Source organism: Pangasianodon hypophthalmus, chromosome 16 (genome assembly GCF_027358585.1).
Source record: "Pangasianodon hypophthalmus isolate fPanHyp1 chromosome 16, fPanHyp1.pri, whole genome shotgun sequence".
Taxonomy (NCBI): domain Eukaryota; kingdom Metazoa; phylum Chordata; class Actinopteri; order Siluriformes; family Pangasiidae; genus Pangasianodon; species Pangasianodon hypophthalmus.
Window position 1 is genome coordinate 6937598 of NC_069725.1, and position 22773 is coordinate 6960370.

A 22773-nucleotide genomic window follows, 5' to 3' on the forward strand; every position below is an offset into this window, starting at 1 on the left:
AATCTAAACTTAATTCAAGGACATTATCACCTTTCAAATTTTTGTTAGAAGTAGATTATATCACACAAATGTCGAGTGTCGTGTTAGAATATAAAACCAGCTTATTTGTAGTCTTATAATCCCCCTTTTTATATGTTTATACAGTATGTTCTACATAACAAAGCCCTCCTAACCAAATGCAAAGAAAACAGAGTGGATTTATAAGTGTGAGTGCTCTTTTTGCTCATTGTTCACTTTGAACAGAATCACAGAGTAGTTTTGTGTACGTCACACACGTCACATTGAAACTTTGTCATTTAATTTTGTAGTAGTTTGTTTGTCATTTAAGTTCAGACCAGGTTTTGATAGAACTTAACGTCCTGCTGGTGTGACTAGCTACATTTGTCTTTTACGTTCTAGATAGCCACTCTTTAGATCTACAAACACACTGAAGTTTTCAGTTTTCCAGGACATTTCAAACACCTTGTAATAGTGAATCCAGGCACTAACTCAACTTGTTTTGTTATCTTACAAGATTACAAAAACGTACAATTATAACGCAAGAGCATTTGCTTGACTTGCTACTATGAGACACCCCTCAAATGGTTAATATGGTGCCTGACTGATGACGGACAGATGTGGTATGAGGGAGGCCCTCTCTGCTGCTGGTGCTGGACAGTTAATCTTGTGAATGCTTTTGCTCCTCACTCTCACTGCTCTTAAATTATATTGACAATGCAATCTTCGTAGGAAATGGTTTGTTCTCTAGTCAGAGGAAATATTTTGTTCCCACACTGCAGGGTCAGAGAGAGAACACAGGCAGTGCTGGTTCCACAAATGCAGAATAGATTGCATTAATGCAGGCTGCCTTTGTCCTTTCTTCATGAGTTACAACAAATCCAACAAAGGCGAGCTTTTCAGTCCGTACATGTGCATACATTAATTATACAAGCAGTACTGTAGGGCTGGACAAGGACAAATAGAGGACAAATAATAAATTCATTAACTATCCCGGCAGACATGTGAAAGCTCCAGTGTGCTGCTCAGTCCCGTGTTTTGGTTGGCCAGAAACCTAACTGATTAGGCCGTATTGTAATAAAGTACAGCAAGCTAATTAGATAGTTCAGTGCATTAATACAGATTAAGGGAAGCAAATGAGTATATGATTATATAACAAATTGTGATTGCGCCCTCAACAAAACTGTTAGCAAGTTGTTGGCCAAAATGTTTAGATGTATTAGACTAGATGTAGTTTTCTCTCATGTAAATGATGTATTATTCGAGTCTGGCTGGCATCTTTATATTCTGTCTGTGGGTTTAACTGCAAAGTGACTGTGCATTATAACCAGGAGAGTTATATGGACTTGATTCTGCTCTGCACAGTTTCATAAGTGTTTCCACATACCTGCATGTTCCTGATTCTGAGATCATCTGCCAGTGAAGTAAGCTAATTAATCCAGCTGTTAAAAATAAAAATAGTTCTACCGTTAACCAGCTTGAGTCTTGGCCAAAGTGTGTAGTGCAACAGGCAGTAGGTCTTAAAAGCGTGTTATATTTTAATCGTAGCTACATGCGAAAGTCAGTACGTGTTTTGCTTTATGTGGTTGTTAATCTGGCATGAAATCCACTTGAAATAAAAAAACATATAGTTCTTATATTAAAAGAAATATTTCTGTAAACATTTTAAATTACACAGCGTTTCACTTCCCCGAATTTTGTTGATCAGCCATACATTTCTGGTGTGTGATATTTGCATCTTTAGTTAGTAATGGAATAATAATAACAATAATAATAATAATGATAATAATAATAATAATAATAGGAAGAGATGTCTCAGTGATTAAGGCTGTAGTCTACTGATTGGAAGGTTGTGAATTCAAATCTCAGCACCACTAAACTGCCATGGTTGTTTCCTTTAGCAAGTCCTTTAATTGTACGCAAGTTGCTCTGGATAAAAAAAAGCATCAGCCAAATGAGTAAAAGTAATGGAAGTCTATCTCACCTCAAAACTTCTCCCAAACCACATGCTGTTTCTACAGTAATGTCAAACAGACTTGCTGATATAATTTACGACGCAAACCATAAACACAAGCAAGCGAATAATTCAATGTTATGGCAGTAGCCATTTTGGACAACCAGAAGGTCTAAGTGCAGTGTGGTGTCATTACACACAAGCTGACACGTTTGGTGGCTGCAGTGACATTTACATATACCCCAAGGCCTTGCATCACAAAGTTTGAAAGCAGATTTGTGACAGAAAGCTAGAAGTGATGTGAATGATGATATATCTTTTTGTGAGTTTGCGAATAAAGACTATTGTTACCTAATTTATTAAAATTGTAAAGTATAGGTTATTTGAAGTCATTTGAGCATATATTTATGGACAAGATTTTGAGTGAGATAGACTTTTATTACTTGTTAGTCTCATAGCTCCAGTGCAAGACCAGTGAAGTGAAGTGAAGTGAATGGACAACAAATATATCTTGGATCACTGACTATAATTGGAGTATTTGGAAAATTAGTATATTTCATTTTGAACAGAACATATCCTTTTAAGGCCATGGTTATCAAAATGAAGCATAGCGCGACAACACTTTTCAAATTTTGTTACTGACCTCTTATAGTTATTTGACCGGTCACTTGTATTTAATTAAAGATTTAATAAAAATGTGTTCAGGGATTAAAAAGCTCTATGGCTCCAATAAATAGACATATTATTATACACATTTATCATTTAAATATTAGTGACTAAATAGACATATTATTACACACATTTAACATTTAAATATTAGTGACTAAGTAGACATATTATTATACACATTTAACATTTAAATATTAGTGACTAAATAAACATATTATTACACACATTTAACATTTAAATATTAGTGACTAAGTAGACATATTATTACACACATTTAACATTTAAATATTAGTGACTAAATAGACATATTATTATACACATTTAACATTTAAATATTAGTGACTAAATAGACATTATTGTACACATTTAACATTTAAATAGTGTGACTAATATTTGAATAATTGGGTTATAATCATAAAATAAATCTACTAATGGTTGTTTTGTGGAATTTATTTATTTTTTTGACACTTAAAGAAGTCCGTGACTGCAAAACGTTAGAGAATCCCTGCATGGTCTCATAGCTTTGCATTCTTATCCACTCAGGTCCTGTAGTACCGGTCTAGTGATGGTCTTTAAGAGCAAACTGACCTTTCTGACCTTGCGCAGAACAAGATTCCACAACTCACTGGGACTGTTCTCCTCCTTCAACACTTAATTGAAAACACAGCGTCCCTCTTAGCCCTTTTACCCCTTTTTCCTTCCCCTAAAAAGAACCCTTGCAGTATAAATAAAACGTTGTTCATATTCAGTGTAAATGTGTGTGATGGGTGTTTACCCATGCTTCATGTATCCTCGTGCATTTCAAAGCGAATTGTCAGCTGGGTGACCTAAAGGCAAATCCGCCTCTGGGTTATTGTGCAGTAGCAGGCTTTTCTAGCGAGCATGAGGGAGTGAGCTCGTTCCCTGCGTTAGTCAGCACTCACAGATCATCTAGCAGCGCTCACGTTCCTTACACTCTCTGCCTTCCCCTGTTTACAGAGACTCCTGTTGCTGATAAGCATCAGAAGATGTTGATCCGGGTCACAGAACCAGAGTAACAAGTTCTTTTTTTTTTATTTCTATTTGACTGGCTTCATAGATTTACTTCTCTCAGTCCAGGAGACTCTGTGTTTGTGCATTAGCGTTTTACTGGATAATCAGAGCAGCACCTATAGGAGTGTACACTCACGATCTTTAAAATCTCAGAAGTAGGCCAGTCATTAACAATTCATATGTCTTTTCTGTTGACATTATATCACTTTTATAATATAAGCCTAACAGTAGTGTAATAATGAGTGCACCCACAGTCAGCTCTGAATGTATAAGTACGTTTATATACAGTATAAGTTTGCCTTTTAGACATAAAAAAATGCAAAGGGGAGACATAGCGAACAACTTAAATATATAAAACCTCATATTAAAATGCTCTAAAATGAGTAGATTACCAGGCAATAAACAATATACTAAAGCAAAAGCTATGCATATATATGTATATTGTATATTGACTTTATACATTTACTTATATTACTGGGAGTTGCAAACTAAATTTCACTGTATTTGTAGATTGAGAATAAATATATTCTATTTTATTCTGTGTAAATAATTAAGGTTCTATTCTGTACTAATGGATTGAACCTAATGGATTGCATCTGCAAAATGTTTTAGTCAATAAGTGACTAAGTTACAACCTATGAATGTTATATTAACAAAACATAGTTAGTTCACACATTTTAGACTTAGACTGAGATTAAGTAAAATACTCAGTGATTTATGTAATAGGATTGAATGAGTGTGTGTGTGTGTGTGTGTGTCAGTGATGAACTCGCAGAGTACATATAAGGAAACATTTTTTTGAAGTTGATTTTGTTTAAGTTGATGTAATCAACTAAAATTAAGATGAAGCAGTTACATAATAATTGTGAAAAGCCTACTCTTGACACTGAGTACACACAAATACAGTTTTACTGTATTTGTCAAAGTGAGACAACTGTAGACTCGAATTATATGTCACTTGATAATTGATTATACTGTGTTATGTAATTATTTACTGTTCTCTCTCTCTCTCTCTCTCTCTCTCTCTCTCTCTCTCAGTTATGTGCAAATGGACTGATTTTCCTTTGCACCAACATCATTGGGATCTGCACACATTACCCAGCTGAAGTGTCTCAGAGACAAGCTTTTAAAGAGACCAGAGGCTACATCCAAGCCCGAATCCACCTGCAGAGAGAAAACCAGCAGCAGGTAAACACACACACACACACACACACACACACACACACAAGGGCTGAACCATTTATTGTATTTTTATCATTGTTGTGATATGAGTTTCCACAGTAACCACATTATGAAGGTCTGTGATAAACGAATGGCTTAAAAGTTGGAAACTTGTTTGTATTTTCTGTATTGAAAATGGCACATATTGCATTGATAATGGCACATATTAAGTCGTACGCCTCTAGGTACAGTGTATAAGGCATATAATGTATATACAAATGGGTGACAAATTGAAAGAAGAAACAACATAAGGTATGTAAATAAATGACATCCAGGGTTACACCAACATCTACAACTGTAGATTTTACTTTCAATGAACTTAGGTAGGATTGAGGAAAAAATCACGTCTGCCGAATGAGTGTATTTAACACACTTTGAAGTGGAAGGATGCTTATTGTGCGTGCTACATGGTTTTTCCACATTGTTTCATAACATGTGTAATTTTTTCCCCAAAATGGTTTCCCTGCCTTCCCACGCTGGCATACTGCAGAAAGGCTAATTGCTAATTTCAGTAATCAGTGCCTCCAGCAGTGGTGGCGCCAGGAATATTTTATAGAGGGTGCTTTGGGATAGTAGGTGCAAATACACAGACCACCTTCATGAGAACCAGATTGAGAATAAAAAAAGCTCAAGAATGCCTACAGTGCACATAATCCATTATTCATAGACTATAAACTAACGATTTTCAAGAAAAAGCTAATAGAGATTTGCACTAATTTTCAAAATATGTATATTTTTTGATTGCTTTGCTTGGTCAGTTTCCGTTTTTTTTTTAAATACGAGAGCACATTGTATTAACACAAACAGTGGCATTATTTTATTAACTCAATAAATAAAAATAGCAGTCGTATCTTGTGTGCACATTTAACTGTTGGTGCAGTTGAAAAGTGAACTGTTGGTGCAGTTGAAAAGAAATTTACTTGCTGCATCTGTCAACTGTACAGCGTTTTTCACCCCTGCTTAAGCTTCATTCTTTCTGACGCTGCACTTCTACCTTACAATGCAAAAAAAAAAAACGATTTGCTGGATCAAGTGCTATTTTATTTGCAGTGATTGATGTGATAAATATTAAACCTGTCCAAGCAGCAATATCTTAGCTATATTAGACTCTTAATAGGTTTATTTGAATGCTTGCCATTTGTCTTTTATATATTATAATATTACTCTATTTATTTATTAGTTTCTTTTTAATTGTGTCTTGCTGTTACGGTACATCGTAAAAGTGACATTCTGTCTTGGTGTGTAGACCTTTTAGAAAATCTACAACTGCACAGCTCTCTTTTCTGCTAAGTACAAGAGACTTGATTTTCCTGAAGTTTTATTACATTAGCTGTGTATTAATGGTACACTACATCTCACTGAATTTCCATGACACTATCTGCAGTCACAGAGACAGAGAGATGGTGATTACACTATTAACAATACTGAATTTTCAAGATATGAAATGCAACATTTGAACAATATTCTGCTTAGTGTTTTAGTCGAGTTTGTATCATTTTTTACCTAAATTTACGTGGTTTCTGTGTGGAGAGAACCCTAAAGCTGATGTTAGCTGCAGTGCCCTCTAGCGCTTTTTCGGCACCGACACTGTCCTCCTCCAGATGTCATCACTTTTCTTTTGTCACAGATAAATGAAATCCTTAGAACGAGCTCACAGCCTATCAAAACAATTACCACTCACCCAAATGGTCCCATATGCACAAACTCACTGTGGTTCTCTCACACACACATTCCCAGGAGCGCCTTCTGCTTTCGGTGCTGCCCCGACATGTTGCCATGGAGATGAAGGAAAATATAAACGCCAAGAAGGAAGATATGATGTTCCACAAGATCTACATACAGAAGCACGACAACGTCAGGTAAACGTTTTTAACACGTTGTTGTTATTTTTTTATTGACAAGTTTATTTGACAAGGTCAAATTTAAAGAATATAAGAAGCATACCTGATAATAAAGAGCTCTGTTACAGCTGACTAGTCATGATCCTGGAGGAAAATTGTGACAGAGACAGCTGTGGATAATCAAATTCTGCTTTCTAGTTTAACATAGTGAGAGGAGATTCTGGAGTAAGGAGGGTTTTCTTAAAGCATTAGACTAAATTATGGTTATGGGAATTTTGGAGTTTTGCCAGCTGAGGAGTCAAAACTTTGATGTCTGATATCTTAGAATAGCTCTTCACTCAGATGAAGCCTTAAAATAGTAAGAGTTAACATGTACTCCTAGCAAATCGCTAATGAAGATGGATCCTGAAGTCCAGAAGGCAATTTCTTTTTAAAGTTTGACACTGTAGAATGGAATTTTATTTTATTTTCACTGTGGCCAAGATTGCATTCCTGTGCACTGAGACTGTTGTTGTCATTCCTGAACTCTGTTGGAGCTGCTCTTTAAGCTTAAGGGGGGGGTCATGGTTCAAAGTTCTCCTATCTCCAGTGGGACCTTGGATTTAACGTGAAATAATATCAGCCAGTGGAATGCTAATACGACAGCAAACCAGAGAGAGGCTACATAAAACATAAGGCATTTATGGATAAGGAAAACACATTCTTTCACATATCACACAGAAAGAACTAGTCATGCAAGTGCTTGAACATTATCAAAAGAACACAACAGTACAGCTGATATAGAACCTGATACCCTTCATTACTAAACGCAGCCAAGAGCTGCCAACTTTAAAAGGGAAAGGCTATTTGATTGACATTGCAAATGACCAGTCATAGACATTTCCCAGAGTATGACGTTTACTCGCCACTAACTTTTTCAAACAAAAGTTTACTTATGTGCACATATGCAGATAGTGAGGATAGTCAGTCAGATTGCAGCATTTGTGATTCTGAAGCTCGTGGCTGAAAAAATGTACAAAAAATAGCAGCAGCTCTGTGGGCTGTAGGCGGGGCATCCGAGGCTGAGACGGGAATGCGGCATAACTGAAACTCCGTACAACCCGAAATTAACAAACCGGTGTACACTTTAGCTACAATGATGCTTGTGATAATAGGCTACAAAATCCAAGCTGTAAACCATCCTGCATGCCCATCCTGGAAACTAAAAATAGTTTTAATGATAGAAGAAGTGATAACTCGGAAGGAAGTCAAGAACTCCAGAAGGGTACAAGGATCAAGGACAGATCCTGGCTACTGAAGAACTACAAGAATGTCCTTAAGTAACATCTACAAAAAAAAAAAAAAAAAACAAAAAAAAAAAAACAATAATAGCACTGCAGAGATACATGAAAGAAGCAAAGGCCAGAAGAATAAATATCTCCTTTGCCAGAGAAGCATCTAAACTATATTCTCATTTACAATGCAACAAAACATCAAAACCTCTTTCTCCAGCTTCTCTTCCCATGCTGAGATCAAGCTGCACTGTAGTAAAACGGCTAATTAACTAGCAGAGTAAAGTGAGTAGAGTAAAACAAGCAGTGTGCCGTGAGTTTGTTACAAACCTCAAGCACGCACTGCTTTAAAGTCCAGCGGTTGTTTGCGAGCAAGAGCGATCCCACATAATTCACTCCAGCTCGAAGCATCTGTGTCACATTTGCTCAGGAAGAGTTCAATGCATGAAATTGGCCAATTTTCTTTCAAGGGTGGGGAAACGGCTGTGGCAAATGGTTTAAAAATGTTCCCAGCAGCAGGTTTGGTGAAGTGAACAGCGCCATCTGTTGCCTTTCAGTGCTCTTTTCATTCTGTCGCCTGTAAATGGTTGTTGATGAGCGCAATTCTCTGTGGTTATGAGCTCTTTAAGTAGGCCAGGCTGCTTCTGTTTCTCTGGCTTGCCTCATTGATTGTGACCCATCTTTAATCTAAGCGAAATGATGATTCTCAAACGTAGTCCATCACACCATCCACCGACGTCCTGATTAGACCTGTGTAGACGTTGACCTCCTTTCTGTTTGTCCTTGTTTTTTTGTTTTTTTTGTTTTTTTTTTCTTTCAGCATCCTCTTTGCAGACATTGAAGGCTTCACAAGTTTGGCGTCACAGTGCACAGCGCAGGAGCTGGTGATGACACTTAATGAACTGTTTGCTCGTTTTGACAAATTAGCCTGGGTAAGCAAACACCATCGATCCCTTATTAAAGCCACAAGCCTTGGCTCAACTCTTAGCATTGGCCAACAAGGGATTACTTGATTAAATCTAAGATTATTACACATTCCTGATTTCTCCTCAGTGCATGTTTTCCTCGGTTTTGTAATGCTAGTTATTATAGCCGCAGCAATTAGACTACAATATGAGCGCTGTGTGTTTTCAATCGGAATCTGAATCAATAATAAAATGATTGCTTAGGCAGAATTGTATTTTTTTATAGATGGAATTAGGTCACTATAAAAGTAATATTTCCCCCAAAAACAGCCTTAGATATAGAGATTAGGGATTTTATTTCAACAGAGCAAGCTTGGTAAAGGAAATCACCATCATCTGTATTTTTGTCCGAAGCTCTCGTTACTGAGGCTGGTGTTGTTTTAAACTGAAATGTAATTTGAAATAAAACAAAGATTTTTCAGAGACTTGTTTGTCTGGCACAAGATAAACTTCTTTATGTGAAAGTTGAGCTAGTTTGATCACAGTGTATGACCATATCAGTGCGCATAAAGTACCTTTACAAAGATAAACAAACAGGTTTTTGCATGTCGGACATATTTGAGAAGCAACAAAGGCCTGACAAGCAACAATTTGTTACAGGGAGCTGGATAGTGACCCAGATTTAGTGTTTGTAACACAAATATTGTAAATAGGACTTGATTAATATGTATTCTTCTTTTCATTAATTGTTAGACTGATTTTGCATAAGGTGTGTGTGAGGGGTGTTGTTTCTGTCTTTGTGGGAAGCAGATGTACCCTCAGGGATAGGAATATCTGACAGTTTTGACCTTGAGGGGACAACTGCTTTTTTTCCGTTTGGTTAGGGTTAGGTTTGGGCGTAGGCATGACATTAAGTAGCTCCATTGATAAATATGTCAATGGAAGGTCCTCAGAAGGATAGTAAGAGAAATGTGTGTGTGTGCGCGTGTGTGTGTGTGCGTGTTTGTTTTGGCAGGAGAACCACTGTCTCAGGATAAAGATCCTGGGCGATTGTTACTACTGTGTGTCTGGGCTGCCTGAGCCGAGAGCAGATCACGCTCACTGCTGTGTAGAGATGGGAGTGGACATGATAGAGGCCATCTCGTGAGTCTGCATATTTTCATAATCAGAATTGTTTTTATTTACTGATTGAGATATGACTTTTAAAGAAATTGACTGCTCACATTGAACACAGACACTGTAAGAGCAAAAAAAAAAAAAAAAACAGTGAAATAACAGCCCTTTTCCACTTTTGTGCTGATTCCTGAGCCAGTTCCTAGCTTATACCGTTCTGTGTAAAAGAGCTGACTCTCAGCGACAAGTACGTTTCAGTCGCAGCACCAAAACGCTGTTCTTCTTGAAGCAAGAAAGGTAACGTCAAGGGCATGTCCGTGATCGGCTAAACACTCAAGATAATAAAAGCATATCTCTCATTTTGTACGTCACTGTTTTCTTTTGCGCTGCGTCGAGATGATGAAGGTTTTGACTTTGAGTGGTAAAATATGTTCTCAAAGTCAGAAATGCAACATGACAGGGTATGCTGTTTTAGGAAAATAATCAGGTGATGAGATGTGATTCTGAAGTTGATTATTATTATTTTATTCCTCCATTCCCACTTCAATTTGCCAATGATTACTATTTTTAATTTATTAACTAACATGCTGTACTTTGTATCCATTTATAGTTACATTATTGTGGTAACCTTTGTTGTGGAACGCTCACGAAACAAGTTCCCTTTCACTTTCGTTATAGCAGTTATAAATAATCATCCTTTCACCTTCCTCTTTTTTTTTCTCTTGAAGTCAATAAGACTAAATATGCAGCTTGTCATGTTACCTCCATCCAGAAGACTTTGCTATGGTGGGAAACTTTACGGAACAGCTTCAGCTCTGACTGTTACAAAGCGCTGACACTGGACACTCATAATGAGCCACAATAAGTACGGCAGTAGAACCGTGGTAAACTCGTGGCCAAGAGTATAACGACCATAGTTACAATTAAGAATCATAACTGTCAAAACTGTGGCACATTTTTGAAGGGTTCAACAAAGGGTTCTCGCAGAGTAAAGGTATGGAGGTTTCATGGTTCAGAGTTTGATAACCATAGTTACTATAAAGTACCATAGTATGACTGTAGTATGATGCTTTATAGTAACTATGGTTATCAAACTATGGTTATCAATGGTTTAGATCTTAAACTGGTAAAAATGCACAGTGGTTCTTTAAATGGTTTGCTAGTTTTCTTAACACACATTGTTTTCAGCAGGGGTACCATGTCATGAAGATGGTGTTTGCAATAAAATACAAATTATTGAGTATGTACAGTGTTTACATTACACTTTTAGACAAAAGGGTTCCACAAGGGTTCTAGGGATGATGTACAATTTTGGTGTTCTGAGGGGTTCGACTTGGAACATGTTCTGAAAAGGGAAAAACAGCTATCCTACAGTTCTACAGACCACCTTTACGGATTTCCCCAAAGGAACAAACCAAAGACATTGTAAACACTGTGTAAACATTGTAAATCTACTTTTCAGCCTTATCAACAATATGTGTGAACTGTGTGTGTGTGTATGTGAGCAGTTTGGTGAGAGAAATCACCGGGGTCAACGTGAACATGAGGGTGGGGATCCACAGCGGGCGTGTGCACTGCGGGGTTCTGGGACTGCGCAAGTGGCAGTTTGATGTCTGGTCCAATGACGTCACACTGGCCAACCAGATGGAGGCTGGAGGCAAAGCAGGGTGAGAGTGAGCACCACCCACCCACATCACACACGGACACCATGTGGAGCTGTGATGGATTTCTAACAAACCAGCAATACAAAAATGTTTAGATTTATGTCTATTTTTTATGTCATACTCTATATGATATCTATAATAAAACTTCCACAGACGTATCCACATCACTAAAGCTACACTGCAGTATTTGAATGGAGACTATGAGGTGGAGCCGGGCTTTGGTGGAGAGAGGAACGCCTACCTCAAAGACAACAATATCGAGACCTTCCTGGTGCTCGGCTGCAGCCAGAAAAGGGTTAGTTGTGCACAAATACAATAGATTTCCAAAGGTCTGAGACCACACTGAAAATTTGGGATTTTTTTTTTTTTTTTTTTCATTTAAAATTAGAAATAAACAAGTTTTAGAATTCTGAAATATTGAAAACAAAGAAAGTAAATGTTCAATATCAAATTTGTGATGTTGACCATGTTAACTGCTTTGTACAAAAGCATTGTACTGAAGCATGAGTTCAGACGACACGCCGATGGATTTGATCTAAAATAGACCATAAGGTTTTGCACAAACTTGTGGAGTCCATGCCAGCTTGAGTGCACACTGTCATTAAAGCAAAAAAGGGGACATACCAAATACTAAGAAACTCTGAGATTCATGTAAATATTTCAAAGATTCTGCTTTTCACTCAAGTTGTAATGAAAATTGTTGTATTAAATTAGAAGAAAATGCAAAACAGGAGCATTTTCACTAGTGCTCTAAGACTTTCGGACCCCACTGTACTGTATCTATGTGTACACTATACAGTGGAGCAGCAATGAGGCTTATTTGGTTTTTGTGTGTGCGTCATGTAGAAAGAAGAAAAAGCTATGATGGCTAAGCTGCAGCGTGCCAGAACCAACTCATCCGATGGGTTCATGCCCCGCTGGGTGCCTGACAGATCCTTCTCCAGGACCAAAGACTCCAAAGTTTTCAGGCAGATGGTGAGTTCTGCACAGAACACTCAGCATGGGCCTTCTGGTTTTGGAATAATAGAAGAACTTATAAATGCATCAGATCTGAGGCGGTTCCTGCATGTTATTTTTCTTTAAAAGGTTTCAGACACTATTAAAGTAAATATTTGTAAACGTTATTTTTCTCTGACGTTCTGGTCAGTTTAAATTCTAAGATACATTCACTTGTCCTTCCTCTTCATCCCTCCATTGCCACCGTTCTGGTTTGTGAAGGGTGATTTGTGAGTAATTCATTCCTTTTAAATGAATCACCTTCACCTACCAAAAAGATTTGGGTGAAGCATTTCACATACACGAACCAACAAAAGGGTTTTATTTCATCTACACATTCAAACAAAAAAAAAAATCTTATGAGCTATAACCTGTTCTGTTCATGGCGTTCTCAACCTGTTGTTCAGGCTACAGAGGTTCTCACATCTACAGATTTATCAGTAGCATTTATCATTTTGATCCCTTGCTACAGCAATACTTGAGCAACTGAAAACTACATTTTTCTGCTTTTTCAGATTTATTTGCAGTCAGACCAAATTAATTTAGCAGAAAAAGCCTTCACTAAAGGGGAAAGGACACAGGACGTGAAGGATGTATTTGTTTTTGGTAGCAGTTATTTTTCCTTTAACGCCAGACTTTTTTTTTTAATCATCGGAGTCCATTGTTATCCGTGAAGGGCCAGTGTGGGTGTAAGTTTTCATTCCAATCAAGCCGGAGCCACACCTGATTCCTCCTGTTTAATCAGATTATCTTGGTTTTCAATAGACTGTGATGTGTGACCTCTGCTTGGAGGTAATGAAAAAGTGTATCAACACCAGCCCTTTCTGGATTAGATTGGACACCGCTGATTTAGATGAACCTGTGAATTCACAAGCCTTAGTCATCTGAGTCAGTAGAAAGCAAGTGGGTGAACTGTCGTCTCTTTGGTTGGTAAAAAATGAAGTAGTTGCTTATTATTAAGCAGTGTTTCCACCAGATTTTATACCTTGCTGTTTTCTTACTGATGCAAAAAAACAAACAAACAAAAAATGTCTCATGCACCAACATGCGCTAAGGTTTTGTCATGAAATTATGTTGTTTTTTTTTTCTCTCTACCTGCTACGGTTTTCTTATTAGCAATGTTAGCACCTCTGCATGCTATTAGTACGCAAACATCTGACTCTGAACGTTTTCTCCGTCTTTCTCCATTACCTAGAAATGGGTTTTGGATGGTAAATGTATGTTACACAATAACATTATCTGTATCTGCGTCTGTTTAGTGCTCCAAATATTTGTATCTGTATTCGGATATAAACCCAGAGTGGGCGTGGCCTAAACAGGAATGGGTTTCTCTACCTCATCACTAGAGTCCATAATTCAAATCAGTTTTATTTGTATAGCACTTTGAATGATGGATATTGTCACAAAGTAGTTTTACAGAAATCTGGATATAAAATTTAAATTTTAGTTAATAACTGACTGAGCTGTGTGCATGGCTGTTTTTTAAATCCTGGTCACGCAATTATTATTTTTTGTTTGTACCTGCCCAAACATTAATTTCTATTATTATTATTTCTAACAAATATATATTTTCTGACAAATTTAGCTGATTCTATTTCCAAAAATATAAATAAACTATTAGCCTAATTTAAATTAAGAATGAACAATTAATGAGTGAATGAATGAATGAATGAATGAAAACTGAAAATGCATTGCATGTTACTTCATGTCTCGCAAGCTTCATATCTGACTGCTTGCTCATGCTTGCATGTTAGAAATAAAAAAACCAGTAGTGTTTAGTATTTGTGTCCATTTAGAAGATACAATCTTCATATGATATTCAGGTGCATGCCTTATATGGAAGTACTTTCCCAGCCTTAATATCAGGTTGTAATAAAGAGTAATAGTATGAAACTGTGAGCGTTAAACACTGAAACCTGCTCAGAACAGCCGCTCTGAGAGATGAATCAAAAGAATCAAAATTGCCTAAAAAATCTTACCACTACTGTCTGTTTCGTGGCTGTAGGCTGGCGAATAGGCTGAGTGTGTTTTTGTCTTTCACTTTGTTTGCACTGGTCACTGTAACTAATCCCTGTGTCCTGCTCATCCCCAGGGCATTGATGAAGCCTCAAGCAAAGACAAGTGAGTACTGCTGCTTTTCTTAGTGCTCCCCATTGCAGGCAGTGGCTTAGATTTCTGTACTGTCACTGTAGCCTCTACACTGAGCCTGTGTGATATGAACATGCCCATGAAGGCTTATTTCCAATAAAGCCTTCCTTTGTGTGGCTTATTGAAATACCAAGCCGACTGCTATAAATAGTTAAACAGCTTTAGGACAGTGATTTTAACCACACTGTGACATTCCTGTCATGCAGAGCGGGATCATTACTTGATCCCTCCCCACTGCTGAAGCATATTTGACAGCTCGGTCTAAATGAAACGCGTGTGCTGTACTTTGTAGCCGAGGTGCTCAGGAGGCCCTGAACCCAGAGGATGAAGTAGACGAGTTTCTGGGACGTGCCATTGATGCTCGCAGCATCGATCAGCTACGCAAGGACCATGTCAAAAAGTTCCTGCTCAGGTTTCAGACACCGATTCTGGAGAAAACGGTCCATAAGCAGTCTAAAAATCTGCATGTATTTGAGACAGAAGATTTGCCCATCAGTGAAGGCTAACATATATTCTTTGTGTCCTTAGTATTCTAAGAAGGTGGATGATCGATTCGGGGGTTATGTGGCCTGTACGCTGGTGGTGTTTTGCTTCATCTGCTTTATTCAGATCACCGTTTTTCCACAGTATGTACTTTCAGTACTATGTTAAAACATATGCTGTATATTACTATATATTTCAGATATGTACATTAGTATCTGATATATAATACAGTGCCTTGCATAAGTATTCACCATTCACCCTCCCTTAACCTTTCCCGCATTTTGTAGAGTTCCAGGAACTGGTGTATTTATACTTAAGACCACATGACTCTTTAATTGCACACAGGAAAACTCTGTTAACTGTCTAACTCTGTTAGACTAATCATGTCACTTCTGATAGAAACTAATTGCACCAGAAATAAATAGGAATAGGGAGTGAATACTTATGTAATCACACAGGTTTTATGTACATTTTCCTTTTTTTGGTAAATTTATTGTCATTGATTTCCCCCCCATTGTAATATAATATAATAATATTATATTATAATATAATATAATCATGACATATAATTCCAATTAAGGGTTTCACTTCCAGGATGTGGAAATGTTCAGGGAGGATGAATACTTATGCAAAGCATAAGCTGTAAGCTTTTATTTTAAACACATGGAGTGTAACACAGCGTTTGTATTTTCCTCTCATACTCTTCTGCAGCACAACACTAATGCTTGGCATCTTCATCAGTATCTTTATAATCCTTGCCAACATCCTCTTCGTATGTGCCATCTACTCCTGTATTAAGGTCAGAACAGTCACTCAGTCAGGTTATCACTGATTTGTATATATGAATTATTAATCAATACCCCGCTGCAAGTATTTCATTCCTCTCTGTTTTTTTAGCTCTTCCCTGTGGTCTTGCAAACAGTCTCAAAGAAGATAGTCGAGTCTCGCACTAACAGCACGTTAGTAGGAATCTTCACCATCCTGCTTGTGTACCTCTCAGCGTTTGCCAACATGGTGAGCACCTCCAGTCTGAAGTGAATCAAGTGCTGAAAAGTCATCTGCTATTAAAAGTCAGATGAGGCTCTTGTGTCCTCTATTTGTCCTCTTTTTGTATGTCACACTCAGCAGCCACTTTAATAGGAACACGCATTGTCTGATCAGCCAATCATGTAACAGCAGTGCAAAGCATAAAATAATGCAGATACAGCTTAAGAGCTTGTTCACATTAAACATCAGAAGGTGGGGTGGGGGTGGGGGGATTGTGGGGGATTGTGATCTCAGTGATTTTTGACCGTGGCATGGTTGTCGGTGCGAGACTGACTGGTTTGTGCATTTCAGAAACAGAAAATCTCCCGGGATTTTCATGCACAACAGTCTCTAGAGTTTATACAGAATGGTGCAAAAGGCAAAAAAACCTCGAATGAGAGGCAGCTCTACAGGCAGAATCACCTTGTTGATGGGAGAGGTCACATGATGTGCACATGTGCATAATTTTTTTCCTCCTTTCTCTCCTTTTTTCTTATAAATTGTATTTGTAATTAAAATTTTCTTCTTTCCCCTTTTTTTTCTTTCCCTCTCTTAGGAGTGGCTTTAATAGTCCAAAAAAATTGTAACTTTATGTATTGTTAACAAAGTCCTTACTGTCTACTGAAGAAGTGCAGGGGGCATGGGGGTGACATTTTGTTTACAATGCACAGAAAAGCGTGAGGGAAAGAACCTTGATGAGATGGAGGTCGATGCTGGTGAATCGTGGTCATTGCTTTAAGGTGTCCACAGAGGACTGTTGTCCATTAGTGTGATTGGTTAAACCTTTCATGTTACTTCTTCTTGTCCAGTTTCATAATAAAAATTGGTCTGCAATTCTCAAGATATTCGTCTATGTAAAAAAAAAAAAAAAAAAAAAAAAAAAAAAAAAAAAAACAGCGAAGATAACGCCCGTCCAGCAAATGACCCCCACAGTCGGTCCTGAATACAGAGATCGATTCCTTGGACTGCACCCAGGTTTGAGACAGCTTTAATCAAAAGCACCAAACTCTTTCAGCACACAGACTGTGTTACAGTTAGCATTCAAGGACTCCTTCGTTTCTGGTGCACAGAATTCTTAATCCGCTCTCCATTAGCTCCCAGCCTGCAGCTGTAGATGATTGTGTCCGTTGGGCTCACAGGCCTGGATTTACAGAAGATTAAAGATTATCTATCTGTTCAGTTTGTATTAAGCTTTAATTTTTCATTTTTCGACATTTTATATTCAATAGTGACATAAGTGACATATCACTTTCCTCAGTGGTTTCAGTCATTATTATGATATTGCATTAAAATACATTGCTGGAAGTTTAACGGTTAACTTTGTTCTGGGAAATGTCATTAGTTGTTTCAAAACTGCACTGGAATTTTCCAGAGTGGTGCAAAGCACCCAATCATCAGCAGGTTGTGAGTTTGAATGCCTCAGCAGCTTGTTTAAAATGACGCTGTCCAAGCAGAAGTTAATTTGTACTGTACATTTGCATCCTAATGCCATTTTTCTTATCTTTGTTATCTTTGTTATATTCTGTGTTTTTGTATAAATAAGAACATCATATTCAAACGGACAAAGTGACTTCTATATCCATTAGAGAATTTTGCCAATTTAAGTATTAGGAGTCAAACCAAATTAATTATCAGTCATTATCCAGAGAACGCAGTTCGAATCCCGATGATGCTGCAGCTATCTGTGGCCAGGAGTCCAAGAGAGCAAAACTGGACGTGCTTTCAGGGAAGGGAGGGATGGCATACTCTCTCCCCTATCAATCACAGCGACACTAGCCAATCATGGGCGTCTGTGAGCTCATGCATGCGGATGTGGGCGGATAGCGCTTTCCTCCGAGTGTGTTACCCCGCCCCTTGACATTGCATGAGCAGCAGTTTGAAAAGATGTGGTCGGCTGTCTTCACGTGCCTCGGAGGAAGCACATGATAGCCTTCGCCCTCCCTGGTTGCTAACTGTCATGTGATAGGGGAGAGCTATCACTAAACATTAGGCAGAAGATCTGGGAAATCATGAAGGGCACACCATTTGGGACTGCAGGGGTGGTGCAGGTGAGGGGTGAGATAGAAAATACCAAAAAATAAATATTTAAAATGATTGTGTCAGACCTGTGTTTTAATATAGTAGTACAAAAAAGCAAAAATACGCCAAAGGGGCAGTCTTCTTTTTTCCCTAATAAAAACAGCAAATGAGCCCCCAGAAGCCCCGCCCCTCCTCCCAAATCGCACGTGGCCCTTTTGCATGGTAAATGTCATGGTAAATGGTAAATGGAGGATATTTTGAGTTTATTCATCTGAAATAAACTCTTGACTCATCTCTCTGACTAAAGCTGACATTAGACAAATATATAGTTAACGTCAGTTAAATAGGGATACCACCAAAAATGTTGGCTGAAATGTCAAAAAAATGATTATATATATATATTTTTTTTTTTTAATGGGAAGTGTGCCTTAAGGGGAAAAAGTTTACATTACGCATACACTATATGGCCAAAAGTACTTGGACACCTTAGTATCTCATGGGCATTAATGTTGAGTTCCCCCTTTGCTGCTTTAAGAGCCTCCACTCTTCTGAGAAGGGTTTCTACTATATTTTGGTAGAGTAGAGCAGAAGAGGTCTGGTGCGCAGCCATCATTCTGATTAATCCCAAAGGTGACCGGTGGGGTTGAGGTCAGGGCTCTGTGCAGGCCACTCGAGTTCTTCCACTCCGACCTTGGCAAACCATGTCTTCATGGAGCTCGTTTTGTGCACAGGGGCATTGTCATGCTGGAACAGGTTTGGGTCCCTTAGTTCCAGTGAAGCGAAACTGTAATGCTACAGCATACAAAGAGATTCTAAACAATTGTGTGCTTCCAATTTCGTGGCAACAGTTGGGGAAGAACCCCATGTTGCTGTGATGGTCAGGTGTCCACAAACATTTGGGCATATTGTATATGCTGAAATAATGCGATAGTAAGTCAGAATAATGACATAGCACTTCAACTTTGTTTTCACAACTTGCAGACTTGAGGTCCAACAGAATATCAGCTAATGCATAACCAAATAAGCACTGAAATGTAAACATCCTGTGTTTACTCATGGCTAAAATTACAAGTCTAGAATATCCTAGTGTTTTTGTAGCACTAATCTGTCTCAATGGCTTTATCTGTTGGCAGTTTACATGTGAGAAGGAGGATCTGATTCAGTGTGTAGCACAGGACCAGAACATCTCTGAGAGCGCCGTGACACTGTGTATTCTACACAACCTGACCCACACAGCAGATGACACACTCACACTCTGTCCCAACCACAAAATACCATGTCCTTTCCCTGAGGTCAGTGAGTGGAAACGCATGACTCCAGTGTGTGTTCCTGTGCCTTGCATTCATATCCACATATCAAGTGTGTGTGTGTGTGTGTCAGTGTATCTGACTTGCCTGTTGTGTGTCTTGTCCAGTATTTCACCTACAGTGTGCTGCTGACTCTGCTGGCCTGCTCTGTCTTCCTGCACATCAGCAGTATAGGCAAGCTGGCATTAATGCTGCTCATTCAGCTCAGCTTCCTGCTGCTGGTCGAGTGGCCTCTCGTGGTGCTGTTCGATAACGCCGACTTGCTGGTGTCCGCCAACGCACTGTGAGTTCAACTCATCACACAGCTCCTTGCTTTGAGAAAAGAAACATTATGACTAGGAATGTATCAATCAAAGCAATTCATGAGTGCAAGTAGGAGGAAATAAGCACAATATCGGTCCGATAGCCCGAAACCACTTTTGTTATTGATATATCCTTAATTCCGACATTATGATCTAATTTATAATTAAATTTCTATAATCTACAACCCTTACTAATGATCATGATCAAAACTACTCTGTTAAATGATTAGAGAACGGTGGCTTTGTTCATTGTTACGCTAATACAAAGTACTTTTATTTGACCTTCTATATAATTCTAAACACTTCCCCTTCCTTTCGTAAGACCTTCAGGTGACTTTCCGCTTTAGTTCTTAGCTGTGTGTGTGTGTGTACTTTGTGGGTCATGCAGGTCACTAATGAGAATGTTTCTATTTTTGTACACAGGTCTGGTTTCAATAAAACAGAGGCTTGGTAAGTTCATAACACAGACGTTGATTTTTTGCCCTTGTGAAATCTGGTTCAAAGTCTGATTGAGTGGTGGACTGAGACCAGGTCTCTCCAGATCTAGATCTAGATCTTTTTTTTTTCCCAATAAAAAAGAATGTAGACATAAACGTTTTTTGAAGTTGAACTAAAAAAAATTAATACAGGGTGTTCAAAAACTTTTGACTGTCAGTGTCAAACTTTTAGTCAACTTTTCATTATCTAATCTTTTTAGAAGCTTTATAAACCAGACTCCACCTCATAAACCTCAGGTGATTACAAAGATACTGCACTATTGTTATTGAGTGAAAGTACATGACAAGATAAAGAGTTAATCAATAACAGAACACTGAGTGATCTTATAGAGAGCCTGAAAAAACTGTCTACTAATTAAAAAACTCTACTAATTACAACTAGCTTATACCAAGTATGTTATGCTGTTCTCCTGTTACGGGATCATTAAAAAAAAAAAACAACAACTCTGGCTTCTCAAATGGCAAAGCAGAAACACATTAGTCCTGTTTTCAGGAGATCTCCACAGCCAATCATGGCCAGTGCACGTCCACTTCACTTTCCTCACAATGTGTTCAGCTGCATGAGCAGCGTTTTAAAAAAATTGATGGCTGGCTTCAAGTGTCCTGGAGGAAGCACATGCTAGCCTTCAGTGGTGCACAACTAGCCAGTGGGTGGAAAGGAAAGAAAGAAAAGAAAGAAAAAGGGGGGAGATGTGTGTAAATGCTTTGTATAATGTGTAATTTTTGCCCCTTCCATGGATTTGAAATGGAAATTTTGAGTAAAACATGAATCTGTTCTACAAGACACATCTGAAAATACCAAAAAAAAACAACCAAACCAAAACAAAACAAATAACTCAACAGAGAAACATTTTCGTATTAATAAATATCTTATTTAAAGACATCATATGACTGTATAATATACATGTTAGGGTAAGTGTGAGAAGACTTAACTAATGTAAACCTTGATTGATTGGTTTCAAATCATGTAATTTGTATGGATTACTGCACTTTTGTGTATGGATTAGGATAGTTTATGTATTTAATGCAACTTTTGTGAAACCCAGTTGTTTCATAGTGATGGCATTAACCAAAGAAATATTAAATAAAAAAATTAATTAAATATAAAAAATTAAAGAAAGCAAGCCAACATTAATCCAGTCCAGTATGTTTTTTTCCCTCCGTTTTCCTGTCAAACCATTTTATTGTCACCTCTCTTACTTTACATCTACTTCAGCTTTTCTGGCATTCGGCTCCAGATTTTGTCCTTTTCAATGGGTTGTTACACTATTAAATAATATATATTTTTATTGGTGTAGATATGAGTCAAAAGAACATTCATTTCTACCCCTGCGAAAGTCTTTTTTGCTGTTTCCTCATTTTTTCAGCTCTGTGAGCTTTGCCTTTTATGGAGCTTTGTGGGTGTCGCCAAATGCAAATCAGCTGTGCCATGTACTCGACTGAGTTTAAGAGTGATTGGCTTTCATCAACATACACACGCGAGTGTGAAGTAAATCAGCATTCCTGATACTTTTGTAAATCTGGCGGAAATTTTTAGTTTGATTCGGCTTACACAAACATTTACACACACCTCTACTAAAAGTTGCATTTGATAAATGAGGCTCATTGTTTGTGTCAAATTCATAAAGGGAGGGGTGAAAACTTTCGAACTGATATTGTTTTGATCATTACATGACCATTTTTTTTTGTTAATAATGAATAAACAACCCAGCACAGCAAATGTCTGAAATATCATTGTCTATTATTATATATTTGGGATTTTATCACAAACCCTGTCTGCATTTCTGTGCCTGCAGTTCTGGGACTATGAGTAAGGTGCCGCTGAAGATGATGACTCCAGTAATCCTCACCGTATTTGTGCTGGCGCTGTATCTGCATGCACAGCAGGTCGAATCTACCGCACGCCTCGACTTCCTGTGGAAACTGCAGGTGCATCTCCCCATGCTCATGCCACTGAGAATTAGCCTTTCCTGTAAAGTATGAAAGTGCCAGTTGAACGGCTTACGTAACACAGTTATGTGCTTTCATTTATATTTGTGTTTGTGAGTCATTTTTGTCACAGAGCTGTAATTTCAGAATACGTAATGACTGAAATGAAAGTAAAAGATGAGTAAATTTTATAGTTACGTGAGAATAAGATAGTCTTGCCATGAAACCGACACATTTGTGAACAAAGCAAAAATGAAGTCAGGAGATATTTTAAAGGAGAACTTGCCATATTTGGAAGGAAACATGCTAAGGGTGCTTTCATATGTACAGTGTTTATTCTGTTATTCTGAATCGAACCCTTGTGTGTTTACCTTCTTGGTGTGGTTTGTTTAGGCAGGT

At 38.0% G+C, this 22773-nt stretch overlaps 1 protein-coding gene across 1 annotated transcript in view; it reads left to right on the plus strand.

Annotated features, from left to right (window-relative positions):
• The window catches only part of adcy6b (adenylate cyclase 6b), a 62037-nt gene that overhangs the window by 33725 nt on the left and 5539 nt on the right, over positions 1-22773 (plus strand). The window contains exons 4-19 of the mRNA XM_026920387.3: positions 4691-4840; positions 6611-6732; positions 8806-8917; positions 9906-10033; positions 11512-11670; positions 11821-11962; positions 12514-12642; positions 14756-14784; positions 15104-15251; positions 15340-15437; positions 16006-16093; positions 16192-16308; positions 19473-19631; positions 19754-19929; positions 20372-20398; positions 22242-22374. Of these exons, the coding sequence (XP_026776188.1) occupies positions 4691-4840; positions 6611-6732; positions 8806-8917; positions 9906-10033; positions 11512-11670; positions 11821-11962; positions 12514-12642; positions 14756-14784; positions 15104-15251; positions 15340-15437; positions 16006-16093; positions 16192-16308; positions 19473-19631; positions 19754-19929; positions 20372-20398; positions 22242-22374 (1917 nt within the window). The remainder of the gene's footprint in view (positions 1-4690; positions 4841-6610; positions 6733-8805; positions 8918-9905; positions 10034-11511; positions 11671-11820; positions 11963-12513; positions 12643-14755; positions 14785-15103; positions 15252-15339; positions 15438-16005; positions 16094-16191; positions 16309-19472; positions 19632-19753; positions 19930-20371; positions 20399-22241; positions 22375-22773) is intronic.